Source organism: Schistocerca gregaria, chromosome 4 (genome assembly GCF_023897955.1).
Source record: "Schistocerca gregaria isolate iqSchGreg1 chromosome 4, iqSchGreg1.2, whole genome shotgun sequence".
NCBI lineage: Eukaryota > Metazoa > Arthropoda > Insecta > Orthoptera > Acrididae > Schistocerca > Schistocerca gregaria.
In genome coordinates this window covers 658682338-658700929 of record NC_064923.1, presented here as the reverse complement: position 1 = coordinate 658700929, position 18592 = coordinate 658682338, and the positions used below count along the sequence as shown (strand labels likewise).

The 18592-nt window shown below is 42.1% G+C and overlaps 1 protein-coding gene across 1 annotated transcript in view; it reads right to left on the bottom strand.

The window, feature by feature from the left end:
* LOC126268026 (juvenile hormone esterase-like) overlaps positions 1–18592 on the bottom strand; it is a 530118-nt gene that overhangs the window by 341688 nt on the left and 169838 nt on the right. Inside the window, exon 3 of the mRNA XM_049973445.1 lies at positions 872–1030. Coding sequence (XP_049829402.1) covers positions 872–1030 — 159 coding nt within the window. The remainder of the gene's footprint in view (positions 1–871; positions 1031–18592) is intronic.

Genomic DNA, 18592 nt, shown 5'->3' with positions numbered 1-18592 from the left:
CTGCAGAAACTGCGTTGTGTCTGTTCTCTCGGACATGTCCAAAAGAACAGGCATCACAGATTCACGTAACTGATACGCCTAGCTGGGCAATGGATCCTCCTTCTTCAGTGTGGATGCACGAATATGTCCGACCTCTTGTGGGAATCTCAACGTAGTGACCATGGAGGAAATGGACAGGGACTGTAGATAGGTGGCACTCGGTGGGAATGTGAATCGGCCGTAAGACGTACCAAGAAAGCCCACGTAGTTGCGATAACCCTGTGTCCCGGATGGTGCGGTGGTTAATGTATCTGCCGGGTCAGCAGTAAATACCAGGTTCAAATCCTGGTCCAGTAACATTTTCACTCGTCGCCGCTGATTCCTCGTAATGCTTTAATGCAGCTGACAGCACTGATCCCTTCCTTTCCCTTTACTTTCTTACCGTCTCTACCTTCAATTTACGTATTAGTTCTGTTGGTTGACTCACTTAGACTAACTTTTACTCAATTCGTCTCATGTCCTCATATGACATACATAGTTGGCTCATATTTCGTCCTGTGCAAAAACACTCGTTGTTGGTTTAGTGCCGAATCGGTAACTAAATTCTCTCAGTGGTGACAACTCACATCTTCCATACTAAAGATGCAGAAATCTTATGCTACGTCGTAACCACAGCAGATGCAAACTGGCTATTGTCATGAGCACTCTAGCGGTCATGTACACAACTGTCAGCGCTCTAGCAGTGGAAAACGAAACTTAGATCGTCTGCGTTCCAACGGTATGTAGATGATTCACATTCAGTTCATACATTACAAAACAAAACATAATTAAATTGGGTCCACATGTTTGTCTAACAATGTAACAATGTACTCGCTCACGCCGACAACCATACCTCTGAGCTTGGGAGTCGCGGCGTGTAGACGTTGAGGTAGAGGCAGTCTTCCTGCCCCATAACAACGGGCTGCTCTAGGAAGTAGTTCTTCTGCGTGCACATAGGTGCCTCCACCGTCGCGTCGCGCTCGCCCTGCCATGGTTCTGCTGGCACGGGCGCCTGCAACAATTTTACTTCTTACTTATTCGCATTTGGCCTGGTAGCAGGCGGACTTTGCTTGTTTGGCCACTGATTCAAAATACTTAAATGATATATAAGTAATGTTTGTAAGATAATACAGTGATTATGGGATGTCTGATATGATTCCAGTGTTGTTCTCAGTTCTGTGGTCTCTCGGGACGCCAGTACCCAGTGGTGTGGTCGCCTGATAACGGTAGGAACGTATTTCTAACAGAGTAAGATTGATTAAGGTGATATAAGAAGGTGAGTCAAGAAATAAGTCACAAACGTCAGAATATTGTATACAGTTTTAAATTTCGTGCCTGTGTGATTACTGAAGGGGGCAGCACATGTCAGATATAACTTCTACACACCATTGTGCAGTCAGAGGTTAGTGAACTACACAAGTTGTGCAAGACGGCAGGTGAGCAGACTAGAACAGTGTACAGTTGTGCATATTTTGTGGCCAGATGGCCGTCCAAAGCGAGTGCTCAAACCGAAATTGTCCTAATACATAGAGAGAACTGTATTTCATGGAAATCTGTGCTTATTTGGTTCCACAAGTTCAAGAAGTACAGAAAAGATATACGAACAAGTAGTACCTCGTTGCCCTATGTGATGTCACAGTGGTGCCACTGTGTAACACATGAAAGAAACATCCTTAAAGATCATCACGTGACACTCGTTGATGTGGTGGCCTCCCTAAATTGTTCTCAGGTAATCATGTACAAAATCACTGATTGTTCAGTGATTGAGTCTTGTGAACAAAGCAAAGATGGAACAGAATGGGCCTATCCATGAATTGCAGTGAAGAAGGATACAGTTTCCTAATGCTGAACATAACAGGTGACGGCCCTCTTCCCCAAGAGAATCAAGTTCTAAGCAGTTCTGTTGCTATGCAATGTCACAGATCATGCAGGTTGCCATTATTTGAAAATTCCATCAATGGGGTGTACCTGTCAATGACACATCCTACCACATCACTCTGTGGGAAGTGCAACCTATTATATGCCACAAACCAGCTGGATCCATGGAATCCTGTCAGGGGCTGTGTTTCTTGTAGATGACGACCACTGGCCGTCAGGCGTGGATCATATGGAGGCCGTGACTCCCACCAAAGACCACTTTACTAAAAACGTTTATATTTTTACATATACCAATTTCCAAATTTCTTAGATAATATTCAGGAAATAGGCTAAAATGGCTAGCTATTCTAGAAAATTACAACTTACGCAGTACAGTTTTGAGATACTCTCTTACAGACTCGCCAGCGTCAGAGATCGTTCAAGCCAAGAAAAGGTCCAAATTGACAGGCTGGCTGTACCTAATGACAAAAAATGCGACGCAGTTTGTGAGCCACTAGGTAATATCACCAAATCACAGGAAGTAAAATATAGCAAAACCGAAAGGGAGAGGCCATCCACCGAGAAAAAACATAATTACTGGGCAATGCGAGTACTGGCCCACTTTGCATTGTTGCCAGATTTCTGATGACATCATCCAAAATTGCCAGATTCCTCCTTGTGGTGAACTTAGACGCAGAATTAGTCTTTCTGCCACAATTTTAAGTCATTAATCGCCATCGATGTTCTTCTCTTTGTTGACCGTGTGTATCTTCCTAAGTCGGCATTGGTTCACTTCATGAAGACGGTGGAAACCAAGGAAATACAATGCTACGTCACTTTAAATAATTTTCGTAACACTTCGATACTTCTCACTATTTTTTATTCACAAGACAATAAGACTTGCTCTGCTCGTCGCACAAACCATAGTTGCTAACAACATGGCTACCTTTCCGCACACACCAAAAATTACGTCCTTCCTCCACGAGGCAACAATCGAAAGTGTCTCTTAGCTCCTTCTTGGAGTATGAAACAAAAGAGAATCCAACGTGAACAATACAAAGATTATAATCTACATGCCTCTCAATTTAATCTTTGGCGCAGCCTTTGAGGTATTGTATGTCTCTGTGTCGGAATGTGTCATTAGATCCTGCACTCCTCTCCCTGCCCCTCTGTCATCACAGTGGGTCTGTGCCCATTGCCATAAGTACAAAATGACAGGTAATTCAAAAACTGGCAGAAAATCCTCTAAGCACAATTTTGCTAAATGTAAATGTCAGAAAATTGAAAGTTTCAAGTTGGTAGGCGTAGCCCAATTGCCCTAAGTATAAAACCCAAGACAGCGTACCTAGAGCACGTCCTTCTGGATTTTCCCCAGCCCTCTGACGTCAGAATACAAGATGGCCACTTGTCAAATCCAAGATGACATGGTTGCCAGGTCATTTATCCGAAGAATACAGTACGAGTACTCAGTTACGCTAAGTGTAAAATATGGGGGGGGGGGGGGGGGGTATTAAAATATCCGTTCGTCTTATCTATGGATCCACTTGTTCTACGCTCAGATGAAACAGTTTCTCACATCCCAGGTCCAGCCTACCTGTACTGTTTAAACAAATGCAACCATGACTGTGATAATGTAGAAACTATTTTATTTACCAAAACGAACACTAGTCACGTTAGGAAGGGCAGCAGAGCTAACAGATGTTGCTGGTGCCATCCAGGGTGACGTTGCATGCTGACAACCATCACTAGACCACATGTCAACGGTTGCCTGCGGGCTGCTGCTGCTAAATGCTAAAATGCAGCCACCACAACATGCCTCTCAGCCATCCAGTGGGAAACTGCATGCTGAGCTATACCCAAGTGCGCTGCTGTCGCTCACCCAACACCTCAAACACAAAGACATCAATGGAGTATCGCTGGCAACCCATCCTAAGACCAATCGCAAAAGCACACAACGCACCACTGCAATGTTAAACTAATATATATACAGCCAATAGAGAACAATTCAGTTATCAATAAACTGTTAAAGAGTTAACACTGCCAACATGAAGCATCAGCCTGCATTATCATCATGGAAGTATCATCAATGTCTCTCTCTCTCTCTCTCTCTTTCTGTCTCTGTGTGTGTGTGTGAGCGCGCGCGCATTGTTTTCCAGATTTCTTTTATTTCCAGATGAAGCAGTGGTGTAGCCACTGACGAAGCTGGCAAGTACCAGTATTCAGTACTTCATTTAGCTGAAATTCAAGCCAAAGTAAATCTGTCAGATCAAAAATTTACCCTGTTGTGATATTTGAACACTCATGGTATATTGTGGTAGTAAAGTGATATTATCCACATCAGAGTAGTGTCAGTTGTGTAATAACTCAGTGGGTACCGTGGGTATGCTTGCTTGTAACACTCAAACCCTTACATTGTTACTAGGCAATCACAAATCAGTGCAGGCGACTTCCCATGAATAATTAAATTTTTCAGTTGTCAGAGACCACTCATATGCAGAAGAAGACTTTTAAGATTTTCATGTATTCTAATTGTAGCTAGCAGCATACATTATGTGTATATTCATACACACATATAACAGTGAACCGTACACACCCGACAAGGGTTACGCTGGCAGCCATAAATAAATAGCTTTTATGGACCAATTTCATTGAACTATCGTCACAAATACTGCATACCGCTGAGGAAAATGTGGCTTAATATTTCGACATGTGCTTCACATCAATAATGGTATGAGTGGAGCACACGAGATGTGATAAGATAGTTTTTTTCATATTTGAGCATGTGCAGTCGACAAAACAAAACTGTTTGCATGAGAAAAGTCTAAAAACCACATCAGACATCCTCAATGTGTACAGTCATATCACAAATTCTGCCAACATTTTCGCCCTGTTAATGTGGCTATGTTGGGTTACAGCTGCAGCATATTACCATACCAGTGATACTGCACATACCATTGGAAATTATTAGAATTTTAACATTATACACAGAAGTATGATGTATCACCCGTGGTCGCGAAATACATAATTGTCTGAACAGCAGCACTAGACTTTGTGTGGTAGTGTCAGTCTCACAGTCGAAGTGGCTGGTCGTCAGACAGTGAGTCAGAGTTCGGTCTGCATCCTACCAATACTTTTGATGCCCCCGTCGTAGTAGTTGCCAACTGCCTTTCGGTAGTAGCTGTCTTGTCTTGATGAGTAGAAGACTGGGGCGTATTAATTGTAGTCTTTAAGAATACTACTGTAGCATGAGCTAGCAAAAACTGTATCACAAAGTTCACAAAATTTTCAACACAATTCATCGGGGTTACTTTAAGGACATTCGTTTTATAGGAGTGAGAGCATATTATAGCCCTGTGGAATAAATGATGTTAGATCACATTTCTAGCTAAATATTGTCTTTCACAAAGTTCCTATTTCAAATGTAGGAGAGATTAACCAATAGATTAAATATTCAGTTCTTTCACACGAATGAAACTGGTATTTATACACTTCCTATCAAATTATGCACTCAAATGTAAGCGGCAAGCTCACCAGCAGTCCTTTTGCCGTTATATTCAGAGACATTAAAATTCAATCATTCTCAGTTCCGAAGACAATCAGTTCGAAATTAAGTTGCCGAAGAGAAAGTTTTGTCTGCATGCATGCAACTGTTCACAGACGTAACAGATTGAATGGGAAAGCATATGCACAGAAAAAAAATCAATTAGAAGAAACTGAATGAGAAAAGATTATTTAAAAATGATCTCATAAATGTTGGTTTGGAAATAAAATTACGAATATGCTGAGAAAAATAAGTTCAAGTATTCAGTGTAATGAGTCTGAGTAAGACGTCTGAACTCCATGAGACGGACAAAATTTGGTTGGATGTGTGTAATGATATAAAAGAAATAAATACGTACGAAACCATCATCTTGTAACCGACAGAACGAGCGTATAATATGGTATTCCAACGGAAATTACGGTTCGTTTCTCAATAATTTTAAAGAAAAATAGAACTCAGTAAATTTGGTGGTCTGCAGGTATAAAACTACAGATGCTAGATGATGAAACGCACTACGCTTTACCTTAATGCAATTAGAATTTATTTTGAAAATATAACTACGTTTGAGTTGAAATTGATTTCAATTTAACCAAAAGATTTTAAAAAAAGTCGTGTGTCTAGGGCCTCCCGTCGGGTAGACCGATCGCCGGTTGCAAGTCTTTCGATTTGACGCCACTTCGGCGACTTGCGCGTCGATGTGGATGAAATGATGATGATGATTACTACAACACAACACCCAGTCCCTGAGAGGAGAATATCTCCGACCCAGCCAGGAATCGAACCCGGGCTCTTAAGATAGACGTTCTGTCGCGCTGACCACTCAGCTACAGGTGGCGAACAAACCAAAACATGATATTAATAAAAACGATTTTGAATATAATAAGAGTAAGCTATCTGTTATGGGAGAGTTCGCTAATGTGAAACAATTAGATTCTGTTTAAAGTTAGTGCTCAGCTCTGTTGGGAAGTATCAAAACTTAGTTCTCACAGAAACTTAGGCGTAGAGCAGTAACAACGAGACAATTATGGAGCTGGACATTATCCAGAATCATTTATTTTAAAAATTTTATATTTAAAGTTCTTGGAGAGTATGTTCTTGAAGTACTTTAATGTCTGAAGTTGAGTAGCTGTCGCTACAATACTCATTTCATTATATTCTTCACAAAGTATCCTTTCATTCCCTATGATGAATTGTCCGTCAAATTGAAATTCATGGCTATGAGGCTAGGTTTCTAATGTAAGATAGTTTATTAGTAATACACAGTACCATGTGCATCCTAATATATGACAGTATCGCAGATCACGAAGGACCATGCCATCTAATACTAGGATAACTTCAGCTTTCCAAACTAGTAGCTGGATTCAGACTCATATTTTTATCAAGTGGTTTGGACAATTTTGTGAACTCTATAAAGCGATCTAGTGATGATCCTGTTGTGCTAATACTCGATGGGCTTCATATACACACATCACAAAAAGTTTTGCATCACCTCGGTTCCCAGAACTCCTGAAGATAGACGTTGACTGTGGATATTCTATCACAGACACAGTCCCTTTGACTGTTCAGAGATGTCACTAAACCCGCCCAAAGATGTAAACGACCATGCATGAGCAGCGCCTATTAAACGAAGGGGGTCCGACAGCCGATCAGTTCCGGTCATTCCACCAGAAAGGAGGTACACGGCTCGTGTTGTCTGTAGCTCAACCATGCCTAGACGCTCAATACCGCGGTTCGATCGCGTCCGCATTGTTACTTTGCGCCAGGAAGAGCTCTCAACAAAGGAGGTGCCCAGGCGTCTCGGAGTGAACCAAAGCGACGTTGTTCGGACATGAGGAGATACAGAGAGACAGGAACTGTCGATGACATGCCTCGCTCAGGCCGCCCATGGGCTACTACCGCAGTGGATGACGGCTACGGATTATGGCTTGTAGGTACCCTGTCAGCAAGACCATGTTGAATAATGCTTTTCGTGCAGCTACAGGGCGTCGTGTTACGACTCAAACTGTGCGCAATAGGCTGCATGATGCGCAAATTCACTCCAGATGTCCATGGCGAGGTCCATCTTTGCAACCACGACGCCATGCAGCGCGGTACAGATGGGCCCAACAAAATGCCGAATGGACCACTCAGGATTGGCATCACGTTCTCTTCACCGATGAGTGCCGCTTATGCCTTCAACCAGACAATCGTCGGAGATGTGTTTGGAGGCAACCCGGTCAGGCTGAACGCCTGTCCAGCGAGTGCAGCAAGTTGGAGGTTCCCTAATGTTTTGGAGTGACATTATTTGGAGCCGACGTATGCCGCTGGTGGTCATGGGAGGCGCCGTAACGGCTGTACGATACGTGATTGCCATCCTCCGACAGATAGTGCAACCATATTGGCAGCATATTGGCGAGACATTCGTCTTCATGGACGACAATTCGCGCTCCCATAGTGCACATCTTGTCAATAACTTCCTTCAGGATAACGACATCGCTCCACTAGAGTTGCCAGCATGTTCTCCAGACATGAACCCTATCGAACATGCCTGGGATAGATTGAAAAGGGCTGTTTACGGACGACGTGACCCATCAGCTACTCTGAGGGATCTACGCCGCATCGCCGGTGAGGACTGGGACAATCTGGACCAACAGTGTCTTGATAAACTTGTGGATAATATGCCACGACGAATACAGGCATCCATCAATGCAAGAGAACGTGCTACTGGGTATTAGAGGTACCGGTGTGTACAGCAATCCGGACCACCACCTCTGAAGGTCTCGCTGCACAGTGGTACAAGATGCAGTGTGTGGTTTTCATGGGAAATAAAAAGGGCGGAAATGATGTGTATGTGGATCTCTATTCCCATTTTCTGTACAGATTCCGGAACTCTCGGAATCGAGGCGATGAAAATCTTTTTTTGATGTTTGTATAATAGACAAAGCAAAACATCTTTTAAAAATTTTTCTTTCAAAATTCAGTCTTTATCACACCACGTATGCTTCAAGAACATAGGTGACCGTTTTCGGTCATATCACATGACCATCATCAGACCTGTATTTTAATTTAGAAAGTAATAGAAACCTTACTAGGCCGGCCGCGGTGGTCTCGCGGTTCTAGGCGCGCAGTCCGGAGCTGTGCGACTGCTACGGTCGCAGGTTCGAATCCTGCCTCGGGCATGGATGTGTGTGATGTCCTTAGGTTAGTTAGGTTTAAGTAGTTCTAAGTTCTAGGGGACTGATGACCACAGCAGTTGAGTCCCATAGTGCTCAGAGCCATTTGAACCATTTTTTGAAACCTTACTAGATTGACAATAAAATATGACAAAATGCTTATAAGGATAAAATACAATAAGACTTGTTATACCCATGGCAACCTTAGAAGATGATAGGTGGAGCACTCTTCTCAGCTGCTGTGATGTCAACTGGTATCAGCAAGTGACGGGCATACTCTTAAATTGTTTATCACTCTATTGCACACATAAAACACATCCTCTTGCGTGGGATTCATGAGTCTGTTTAAAATGCATTATCCTCACGAAGTAGGCACCTGGTGGACGAATAACCCAGATCAAGTAGTAATCCCATTTAAGACTATGAGGTTATTTAGAGTGGCCTACGTGAGGGCACTAACCATAAAAAATGCTATAAACGAACTCTGATAAAGAGGATTCTTTCCATGAAACAGACTTATGCTTAGAGACAATGACCAACCAAAAGATACATATACAAGACGCAGATAACAGAATAAATGTGAGCAGAAATACACTGATGCGCTAAAGAAACTGGTATGCGTATTCAGATACAGAGATATGCAAACAGGCAGAAGACGGCGCTGCGGTCGGCAACGCCTATATTGAGACAAGTATCTGGAACAGTTGTTAGATCGGTTACTGCTGCCACAATTGCATTTTATCAAGATTTAAGTGGGTTTGAACATCGGCACACGAGCGATGGGACACAGCAGCTCCCAGGTAGCGATGAATTGGGGATTTTCCTGTACAACCATTTCGTGAGTGTACCGTGAATATCAGGAATCCGGTAAAATATCAAATCTCCAATATCACTGCGGCCGGAAGAAGATTCTGCAAAAACGGGACCAACGACGACTGAAGAGAATCGTTCTACGTAACAGAAGTGCCACCCTTCTGCAAATTACTGCAAATTTCAATGCTGGGCCATCAACAAGTGTCAGCATGCGAACCATGCAACGAAACATCACCGATATGGGCTATCGGAGCCAAAGGCCCACTCGTGTACGCTTGATGACTGCACGACACAAAGTTTTACGCCTCGCCAGGGGCCGTCAACAGCAACATTAGACTGTTAATGGCTGGAAACATGTTGCCTGATCGGACGAGTCTCGTTTCAAATTGTATCGCGCGGATGGACGTGTACGGGTATGGAGACAACCTGATGAATCCATGGACCCTGCGTGTTGACAGGGGACTGTTCAAGCTGGTGGATGCTCTGAAATGGTGTGGGGCCTGTACAGTTGATATGGGACCCTTGTTACGTCTAGATACGACTCTGCGACTCCGACAGGTGACATGTACATAAACATACTGTCTGATCACCTGAATCCATTCATGTCCATTGTGCATTCCGACGGCCTTGGGCAATTTCAGCATGATAGTGGGATACCCCACACGTCCAGAATTGCTACAGAGTGGCTCCAGGAACACTCTTCTGAGTTTTACACCTCCACTGGCCACCAAACTCCCCAGACATAAACATTATTGAGTATATCTGGAATGCCTTGCAACGTGCTGTTCCGAAGAGATCTCCACCCCTCGTACTTTTACGGATTTATGGACAACCGACAGTCCTGCAGGATTCATGGTGTCAGTTCCCTCGAGCACTACTTCAGACGTTAATCGAGTCTACGCCACTTCGTGTTGCGACACTTCTGCATGTTCGCGGGGGCGCTACACTATGTTAGGCAGGTGTACCAGTGTCTTTGGCTCTTCAGTGTAGATCCAGCCACTCCCAAAATCAGCAAACCACATCAAGAGCCACCAGCACAAGGAAAATCAGCACTTTCTGGATCTATTAAGTAGCCAGCATTCTTACCATACAGTGAGTAATTGAAAGAATTCTAGAGAAGAAAGGTGTAGCGGAATCAAAGCAAACAGAAGCAAAGTTTTGTACTTAATGCTAACGCAGAGAATTGAGCACAGTGAACGGAATGCTATCCTTGAGCTCCCGAAGAATTTTAACAGGAAGAAGAGTTTTCTTATACTCTGGTTACAATTCTTTTGCACAATAAACGCAGACGGTGTTGGACAGCGTAAAGAAGAGAATATTATTAATTTAGGTCGATACTAAGTGTTTCTTTGACTGTCTCATGTTAGGACACCATTTATTTCTATTTCGATTCGAGTTGACTTGTTCGTCTTTTTTTCAGATTTATTTCTTTTACCTCTTAAACAGCACGAATTCTATAAATCAAAGCTTAAATACATTATTTGACATGGATTGCAATTTAACAGACATACAGTTATATCATATGTTGTGATATAAAGTGGTATAATGGGAGACAAGGTAACTCCCACATAAGGATGAAGTGGGCTAGTGTGAAGTCCATCTGTCATTGGTGTCAACTACCTGGCTCATCCGACAAGGCAGGACTCTATACTTGCGAGATTTTGCCATGTATCCGACATTAGGTCACACAGTTGGTCAGGTGTGTGTGGGAATGTTGTTGAACGGTGTAAGTTCATGTGGCACTTCAGTTTGGCCCACAAATTTTCAATGTGATTCAGGTCCTACTCCCAAACAGGCCATTTGATCAGAGCGACTTCAGTGTCTTGCAAATACCATTGCTAAACGACTCGACTTACATGAACCAGTGAATGGTACCACTGGAAATGGATCACACCAGGGGGATAGTGCGTGCTCATCCTCAGTAGCGTAGTATCCTTCATGATGTGCATGTACTAATACTTGGCAAGATGACCATAAATTCGATGAAGTATCTCTGCCATATTTGATGATACTCATCCCCTAGCATTAGACTGTCGTGCAGGTAGCACATGAATGTTGCACAACGTACTTTGGATGGTAACGTGTTCAGATTGGACTTTGGACTATCACTGGGCCCTTATTCGCTTATTAACTCGTCTGAGAAGACGACATGGTGCCAGTTAGATCTATATTCAATCCAGTGAAGACTTGCATATATAGTCCGTGATCATTTCAGAGTTCCTTTTTACTAACAGCCTCATGGGCTCTGAGGCTATTATCCCATAAGTGGTTGTGAATAGTTTGTGATCATCCATTGAAACTGGTTTCATTCTTGACTGTGCAGCATTGAAAAACGGACATGGCATACGACTGTCAACCAACACCTTGTCTTGCTGAGGTGTCAACACCTCTGCTAAGCCAGATCCTCAAAGCCAGCCAGTTATCCCTGTCTCATGCCACTACTTTATCCACTTCTGTGCACAGTGTGGTTGAACGTCGCACCTGGCTGCCCCTTCACATGTACTGAAATCATTATACTGGATGAGGGGCAGGATGCAGTCTCTCATAGCTACATATGCTAAGACATTCTAGCACTAAATGACTGTTTCTCATATAACCATCTGTAACATAGTGCGTTATCACGCTCGGCATACCTCAGCTACGTTTGTGTTTCACATCAACAAACAATACAATCTAGAAAAAAAACATGGTGTCAAGGGGACACGAATCCTAACCCCTTCACTGGAATTCCAAAGCTACCAACGCTACCACACAGCTACCACAGAACTACACAGATTTGTTCATATTTACATATTTGGGGCACAAGCATCTCAGTGTTTCAAATTGACAAAAGTAAGTGATGGAATGTACATAAAAAACAATACGCAATAATTGTAAGCAATCACAGAAAATGGAAAGGGTCTAAAAGTAAAATAATTACAATAAGAATGGAACAAATTCACTGCTAAAAGTGTGCTACATATGATGCTACTGCTGTTGCCAGTGTGTGTGTGTGTGTGTGTGTGTGTGTGTGTGTGTGTGTGTGTGTGTTGCATTACCACTGGTGCAAATTGTACACAACCGAAGGAACTGTGCTTATCAAGACTGGCGAACAGTTTTCTTTTGTCGACCGTACATGTATCTAGCTTATACAATAAAAGATGTGTGTGTCTAAGATGTGTATAATTTTCAGCTTATAAAATCCCAGTGCAGAAATGTCATACAGTCTCCACCATGAGTGGCTGGACGAAGCATCATCTTCACAAGGATTTAGTGCTAACTGACTAACCAGAGAATACCGCAGAAAAACAAAAGAAGAATATTCATTACTACCTGATGATGTAGGCAAGACAAAAGTTCTCATGTCCCTGCTAGTGCACCCAGAAGGATATCGCTATGAGGGTCTCTATAATTATATATTTTCAAATACACGTTGACAGAAAAAAATTGCAACACGAAGAAGGAATTGTGCAACGTAAACGAAAGTTGGTAAGCATGTTTCTACATCCGAAAAATGATGTCTATTCAGATTTCGAGGCAGATACGTAAGGATGGCGCTAATAACGCCACTATGAGGATCCAAATCAGGCAGGTTAGCTTTAAATATACTCTGTAAGGTCGTGAGCGTTAGATACCTTTGAGATTGGATGTGGTGAGTTGATGGTAGTCAAGAATGCCTTTAAAGCGACAAAGACTCCGTCATCGACATCTCACTAAGTTTGAACGAGGTCGTGTAGTAGGGCTAAGAAAAGCTGGGCGTTCTTTCTGCAATATTGCAGAAAGACTTGGCGGGAATGTAGCCACTGTACATGAATGCTGGCAGCGGTGCTCACGAAAATCTACAGGCACAGGAAGACTGTGCTCTGGATGGCCATACGGCACTACCAAGAGGGAAGGCCACCGTGTTTGGTGTATGATTCTGGCACATTGTACTGTGAGCAGCAGCTGGCACCACATTGACACAATAAACTCTTACAGATCGCTTACATCAAGGACAGCTCCAAGTCAGACGCTTGGAGCGTGCATTCCACTGACCCCAAAACATCGTCAATTGTGACTTCAGTGAGGTCGACCGAGGGCTCATTGGAGGGCACCGTGGAGGTCTGTTGTGTTTTCTGGTGGAAGATGGTTCTGTCTCGGTGCCAGTGATGGCCTGGTGATGGTTAGAAGTAAACCAGTTGAGAGCTTGCAAACAACCCACCTGTGTGCTAGACACATTGGGCCTACACCTGGAGCTATGGAACAAGGTGCCATTTCACAGGACAGGAAGAACAGTCTCGCAATTATCCCATGCACCCTAACTGTAAATTTGTATGTCAATCTGATGAATCGATCTGTTGTGTTGCCATTTATGAACAGAATTCCAGTGGGTGTTTTCCAACAGGACAGCGATCGCCCACAGCACACTGCTGTTGTAACCTAACATGCTGTACAAAGAATTTCAACATGAAGAACCAGCCTACTCAGTCACCGGATTTGTCTTCAGTGTAGCATATATGGGACATTCACAAACAGCATTAACCACCCTGGAATTGATTGGTCAAGTGCAACAAGCATGGAACATCATCCCACAAACTGACGTCTGACACCTGTACAGCATAATCCATGCACTTTTGCGTTTTCAAATTCAACATTTTCTTGACTATAAATGTACCAGCATTTCATATTTTCAATGGCTTTTCGCGTGCTTCCAGTAACCTATGTCTAGCAATGTTAATCACTGAAATATTTTACCTAGTCAAATGAATTTCCAAAATTTCATAACTCTACATTAATTATTTTTTGGTGTTGCGATTTTTTTCCTTCAGTGTATTACTCAACCCAAATATCAACTATAGCATGAGATATCGATTCGTATTGACAGTATACCATACAATATTCAATGTAAGTAGCAATATCCCTCCAAGTTAAGGAGTGTAGCTGAATACTATGATTATATTACATGTAGCATCATCAGAAAATCAAAATCAAATACATAAATTCTTCAGGTTTGGGTGACCTCTGAGTGTCTATTTCTCATATTTGAGTCAAACATACTGTAGGGTTCGAAAACAGTTGGTATGGGATAACGCAAATGTTATTATCATTTTCAAACATGATAATACGAATTTAAAACATTTTTATTAAGCACTTGTAAGAACTCTTATGACATTCTATGAGTTTACAATTTTATGTGGAGATTGCTGGAATCATACACAACATCGGTTAAAAGTTGGTCGTCTTTGATTCTGCCGGGTGAATACACAAACTCTTGAGTCTGAGATATTATTATCACGAGTAGTAGGAAGCAAGCAGTTGTTCAGAGGAGCCAGAAGTGACCGAATGCAGGGTGCGGTGAGAGAAGCCATGCAATATGAGAGGTCGCAGCCTACCGTGATTGTTCTCTTAGCGCTGGGGAAGACTTCGGTATTAATTGAGGATTTTTTGGTAATTTGCATTTTTGCTGCACGCAGTTGTTGGTTGCTTGGGCACTGGAGGGATTTTGTCAGATTTATGTATGCATACACTCACAGTAATATTCGTATCTTTGCTGTGGCCAGAAATGTGTTTATTGAGTATAGACATTGTTGAATAAGTAAAAGTCAGCGTAAAGTTTGTCAGCACTTAAATCATCAGTTTTCTGAATATAGTAAATTAAAAGTTTATATCGGTTTCTTTCATTTTTCTTTACATAGTTTAAAGTTATTTGCCAAACCCCTCCGGATCATTCAGTTTCTATATATAAAAGTATGGCAGTAATTCTTGCAATTAGTCCATTCATTGCACTCTGCGTGACTCACAGTATTGATTTTTCGAAATACTTTAGCATGTTGCTAATCACACAGTTGCAGCGGCAAGACGAGGTAAGTTGTCTGTTACATACAGGAGCATTGCAGAACAATTGTTAGGAGACATTAGAGAATACTTTAAAACTTGAAATCAAATAGTTGAGAAAGAATTGATTTCTTTATAATTCATGGGAGGAGTAATTAATTTTCTGGTGACGTTTATGTCCTTTCTTTGTACTCAGCCAGTATACCATTATCGTCAAGACGCAACATCATGTTTCTGCACATCTTTTAAAATAATTACCGACAGCGTTTCAGGGTTATTGGTTATTGCTAAAATAGGATAGCTGAATGACTATCAATACAAATGTAATTTTCAGGATGTTTTTAAAAAGGTGATGGTATATGCAAGCAATGTAAAGGGACATTACCAAAATGATTGAAAGTAGGGTAGAAAAAGATTTTGTTCAATCTGCGATGATGGTGATGATGTTTGGTTTGTGGGGCACTAAACTGCACGGTCATCAGCGCCCATACAAAGTCCCAACTTTTTTTAAAGTCTAGTTTTTTTACATAGTCCACTCTAGCCACAGTCACTAATGATGATGATGAGGAAATGATGACGACAACACCAACACCCAGTCCCTGGGCAGAGAAAATCCCCTACTCAGCTATGAATCGAACCTGAGATTCTGTGATCCAGAGGCAGCAATGCTAGCCACTAGACCACAAGCTGCAGACATATTCAATCTGTGATATAATATTATTAGCTGAACTGTACTGTGGTAAAACCGACATCCTTTGAAAACATGTTACATCAGTGTCCTGCAGTGATGCAATGAGCAGTGATGCATCACACATATGATATACTATAATACAACAAGCGTCGCAATTGGTAGCAAAGAATTCTTCTGAAATATTCTGACAGGTAAGTTCTGTGAGGGCATGAGTGACAGCTTCATAAAATCCAAACAAGCATGGGTGTCTGTCAATATACTCATATACCATGCCCTCAATGGCTAAGTTAGCATATATAAAGTTTCTAAATGTAGATTCTTTTTGTAGTATATTTTGAATGATTTTGGGTAGTCCCCAGCCATTCAGTGTGCTCCACAGATCACTTATGCCGAGTCCACCAGATGCCTAATAATCCGGAACTTTGGAAAAGGGGTAGCATTAGATGACTACAGCCTCATGGAAATTTGAACAACTATTTTCGACTGCTAATGTTGCATAGGGAAATAAGTCAGTTATAAATAGGTCCCACATCACATGATGTCAGGATAAAATCCAGAAAGTCTGATAACAATGCAGACTAGCTCAATATCCATTGATCTGTTCTCTTGGATTCTGTAAGTGAAACAAGTGACCTGGCAACCATGCAGGTCTGCCACATTGGATATGACAAGTTGCTATCTTGAATTGTGAATGAAGAGGCTGGGGAAAACTTAGTAGGGCAAGTGGCTTATATCTGCCACATCGGGTTTTCTTCTTAGGGAAATTAGGCTAGGTCTGCGATTTTGGACTTCTGAGTTTTCCACCATTTTATACTTAGAACAATTGGGCTATGGAGATTTGCCACTGATGTTTGAATTTCCCTCCATTTTCACTTAGGGCATATGGCCTAGGTTTGCTGTAACTTCAGAGGGGCTGGGGGTGGGAGAGGGAATGGGGGACATATCTGGAAAAGCTGCATGACAGTATTGGGTGAAATCATCAGAAATATGGCAACAATGCAGACTGGCCCTGGCCCAGTATTGACATTGCTCCCTTACTACCACAAACACTGATATACAGGTGGAAATAACTGAAAGAAACACCATACAATCGATTTAGATGCTCAAATAGTCAGCAGACAAGTCTTCTCAGTCATAACGCTAAGTGAAATACTGGTGATACTGAGTGCATACTTCGATTTTACATAGTGTATTGTTCTTGTAAGATATGATGAAGTGATGTGCTAAAAATTAATACATGTTATATTTAAACATTTTATCAGGGTTTTCATTTTAACTGAAGAGATTGAAATATCTCAAAAACTACACATCAGACCAAAAAAAGTTATCATTCCAATTTGTTTGCCTTGGAGGACGACATCCAATGATATCACACTCAACACCCACTCGGCCCCTATGAGAGCGGCGGGAGGGGGAATTTTGAAATCTTCAACGGGAATCCTCAATTTTTATTACAGATTACGGTTCTACATCAGAATCTACATGGTTTTGTCTGAAGTATTTTCTGTGTTTCGCCATAGGTGGCGCTGTAATCGGAGGAATAGAGACGGATATACAATCATAATTTACGACATACTTCTCAATATCTCTTAAATATCCAATGGTACCTGGGACCCCACCTCCATTCTGTGAGAGCAGGACAGGCCTGTATTTCGTAACGTCTAATTGGAAACCCCAATCACAGTGTTGTATTCCTCTGACATAGCGAACAGGGAACTAGTTGATGGGGCACTGTGGCTGTGGCTCGAGGTGAATGCTACTCTACTTCTCCATTTAGAGTAAGTGTTCAAATGTAGTACTGCTAACTCCAATACACTTAGTGATCTGCTTTTCAAATAACCATACACAGGACTGAAACATATCTGTGGGAATGTCAGCGTAAGCGTTTCTGATGCAGACGACCATGTCTTCATGGCCTATTGTCACTTGCTGGTACACCTTATCTTTTAAATATCCTCACAGAAAGAAATCTGGCGACATCAAACCCACTAACCGAGTGGGCCAATAAACAAGGCCACCGCTGCTGATCGACTGACCAGTATAAACATGTCCTAGTACCACCCATGCTTCAACTGATTAAGAGCTGGACAACGGTCATGTTGAAACCACATACGTTACCGAAGTTGCAGGGCAACATCCTACAGTACTACCGGTAATTCCTGTTCCAAAACATTTAATAATTGCACCCATTCAGCGTCCCATCGATAAAATACAGACTGATGGGTTTCTTCCCCATGGTGCCACACCAACCATTAACTGACTAAGGATGTTGACGGTCAACTAGTATAGTTTGTCTACATTCGAGTAAAGCATGTTATGCCAATTGGCGCAGTGGTTCGTGCATAGAAACTCATTAGAGTATGGCACCTTGGCAAAGAACGTATGGGTCGTTCGCATTTATTGACATGTCCATTCACAAAACATTACCCAGTTATGGAAATCAGCACCATGAATATCTTAATGACACATGGTATTGATGATACGACGATGCAGTATTGCGAGAATATTTCCTACGACATACCAGAATCGATTTGTAATTGCTGGGCACTTATCTGTGAGTTGTGGTGCACTGCCACTAGTACAGCTATTTTATTAGCTTTTCCTTTAAAGCGTTTGCTTCGTTTCCTTTGCCTAGTGTGTATACTGCATCAGACATAAAGATGTTCACAAAAAGAACGAACGAGAGCGAGCTTTCCCTGGAAAATGCTCAGCATATAAGGCAACAGC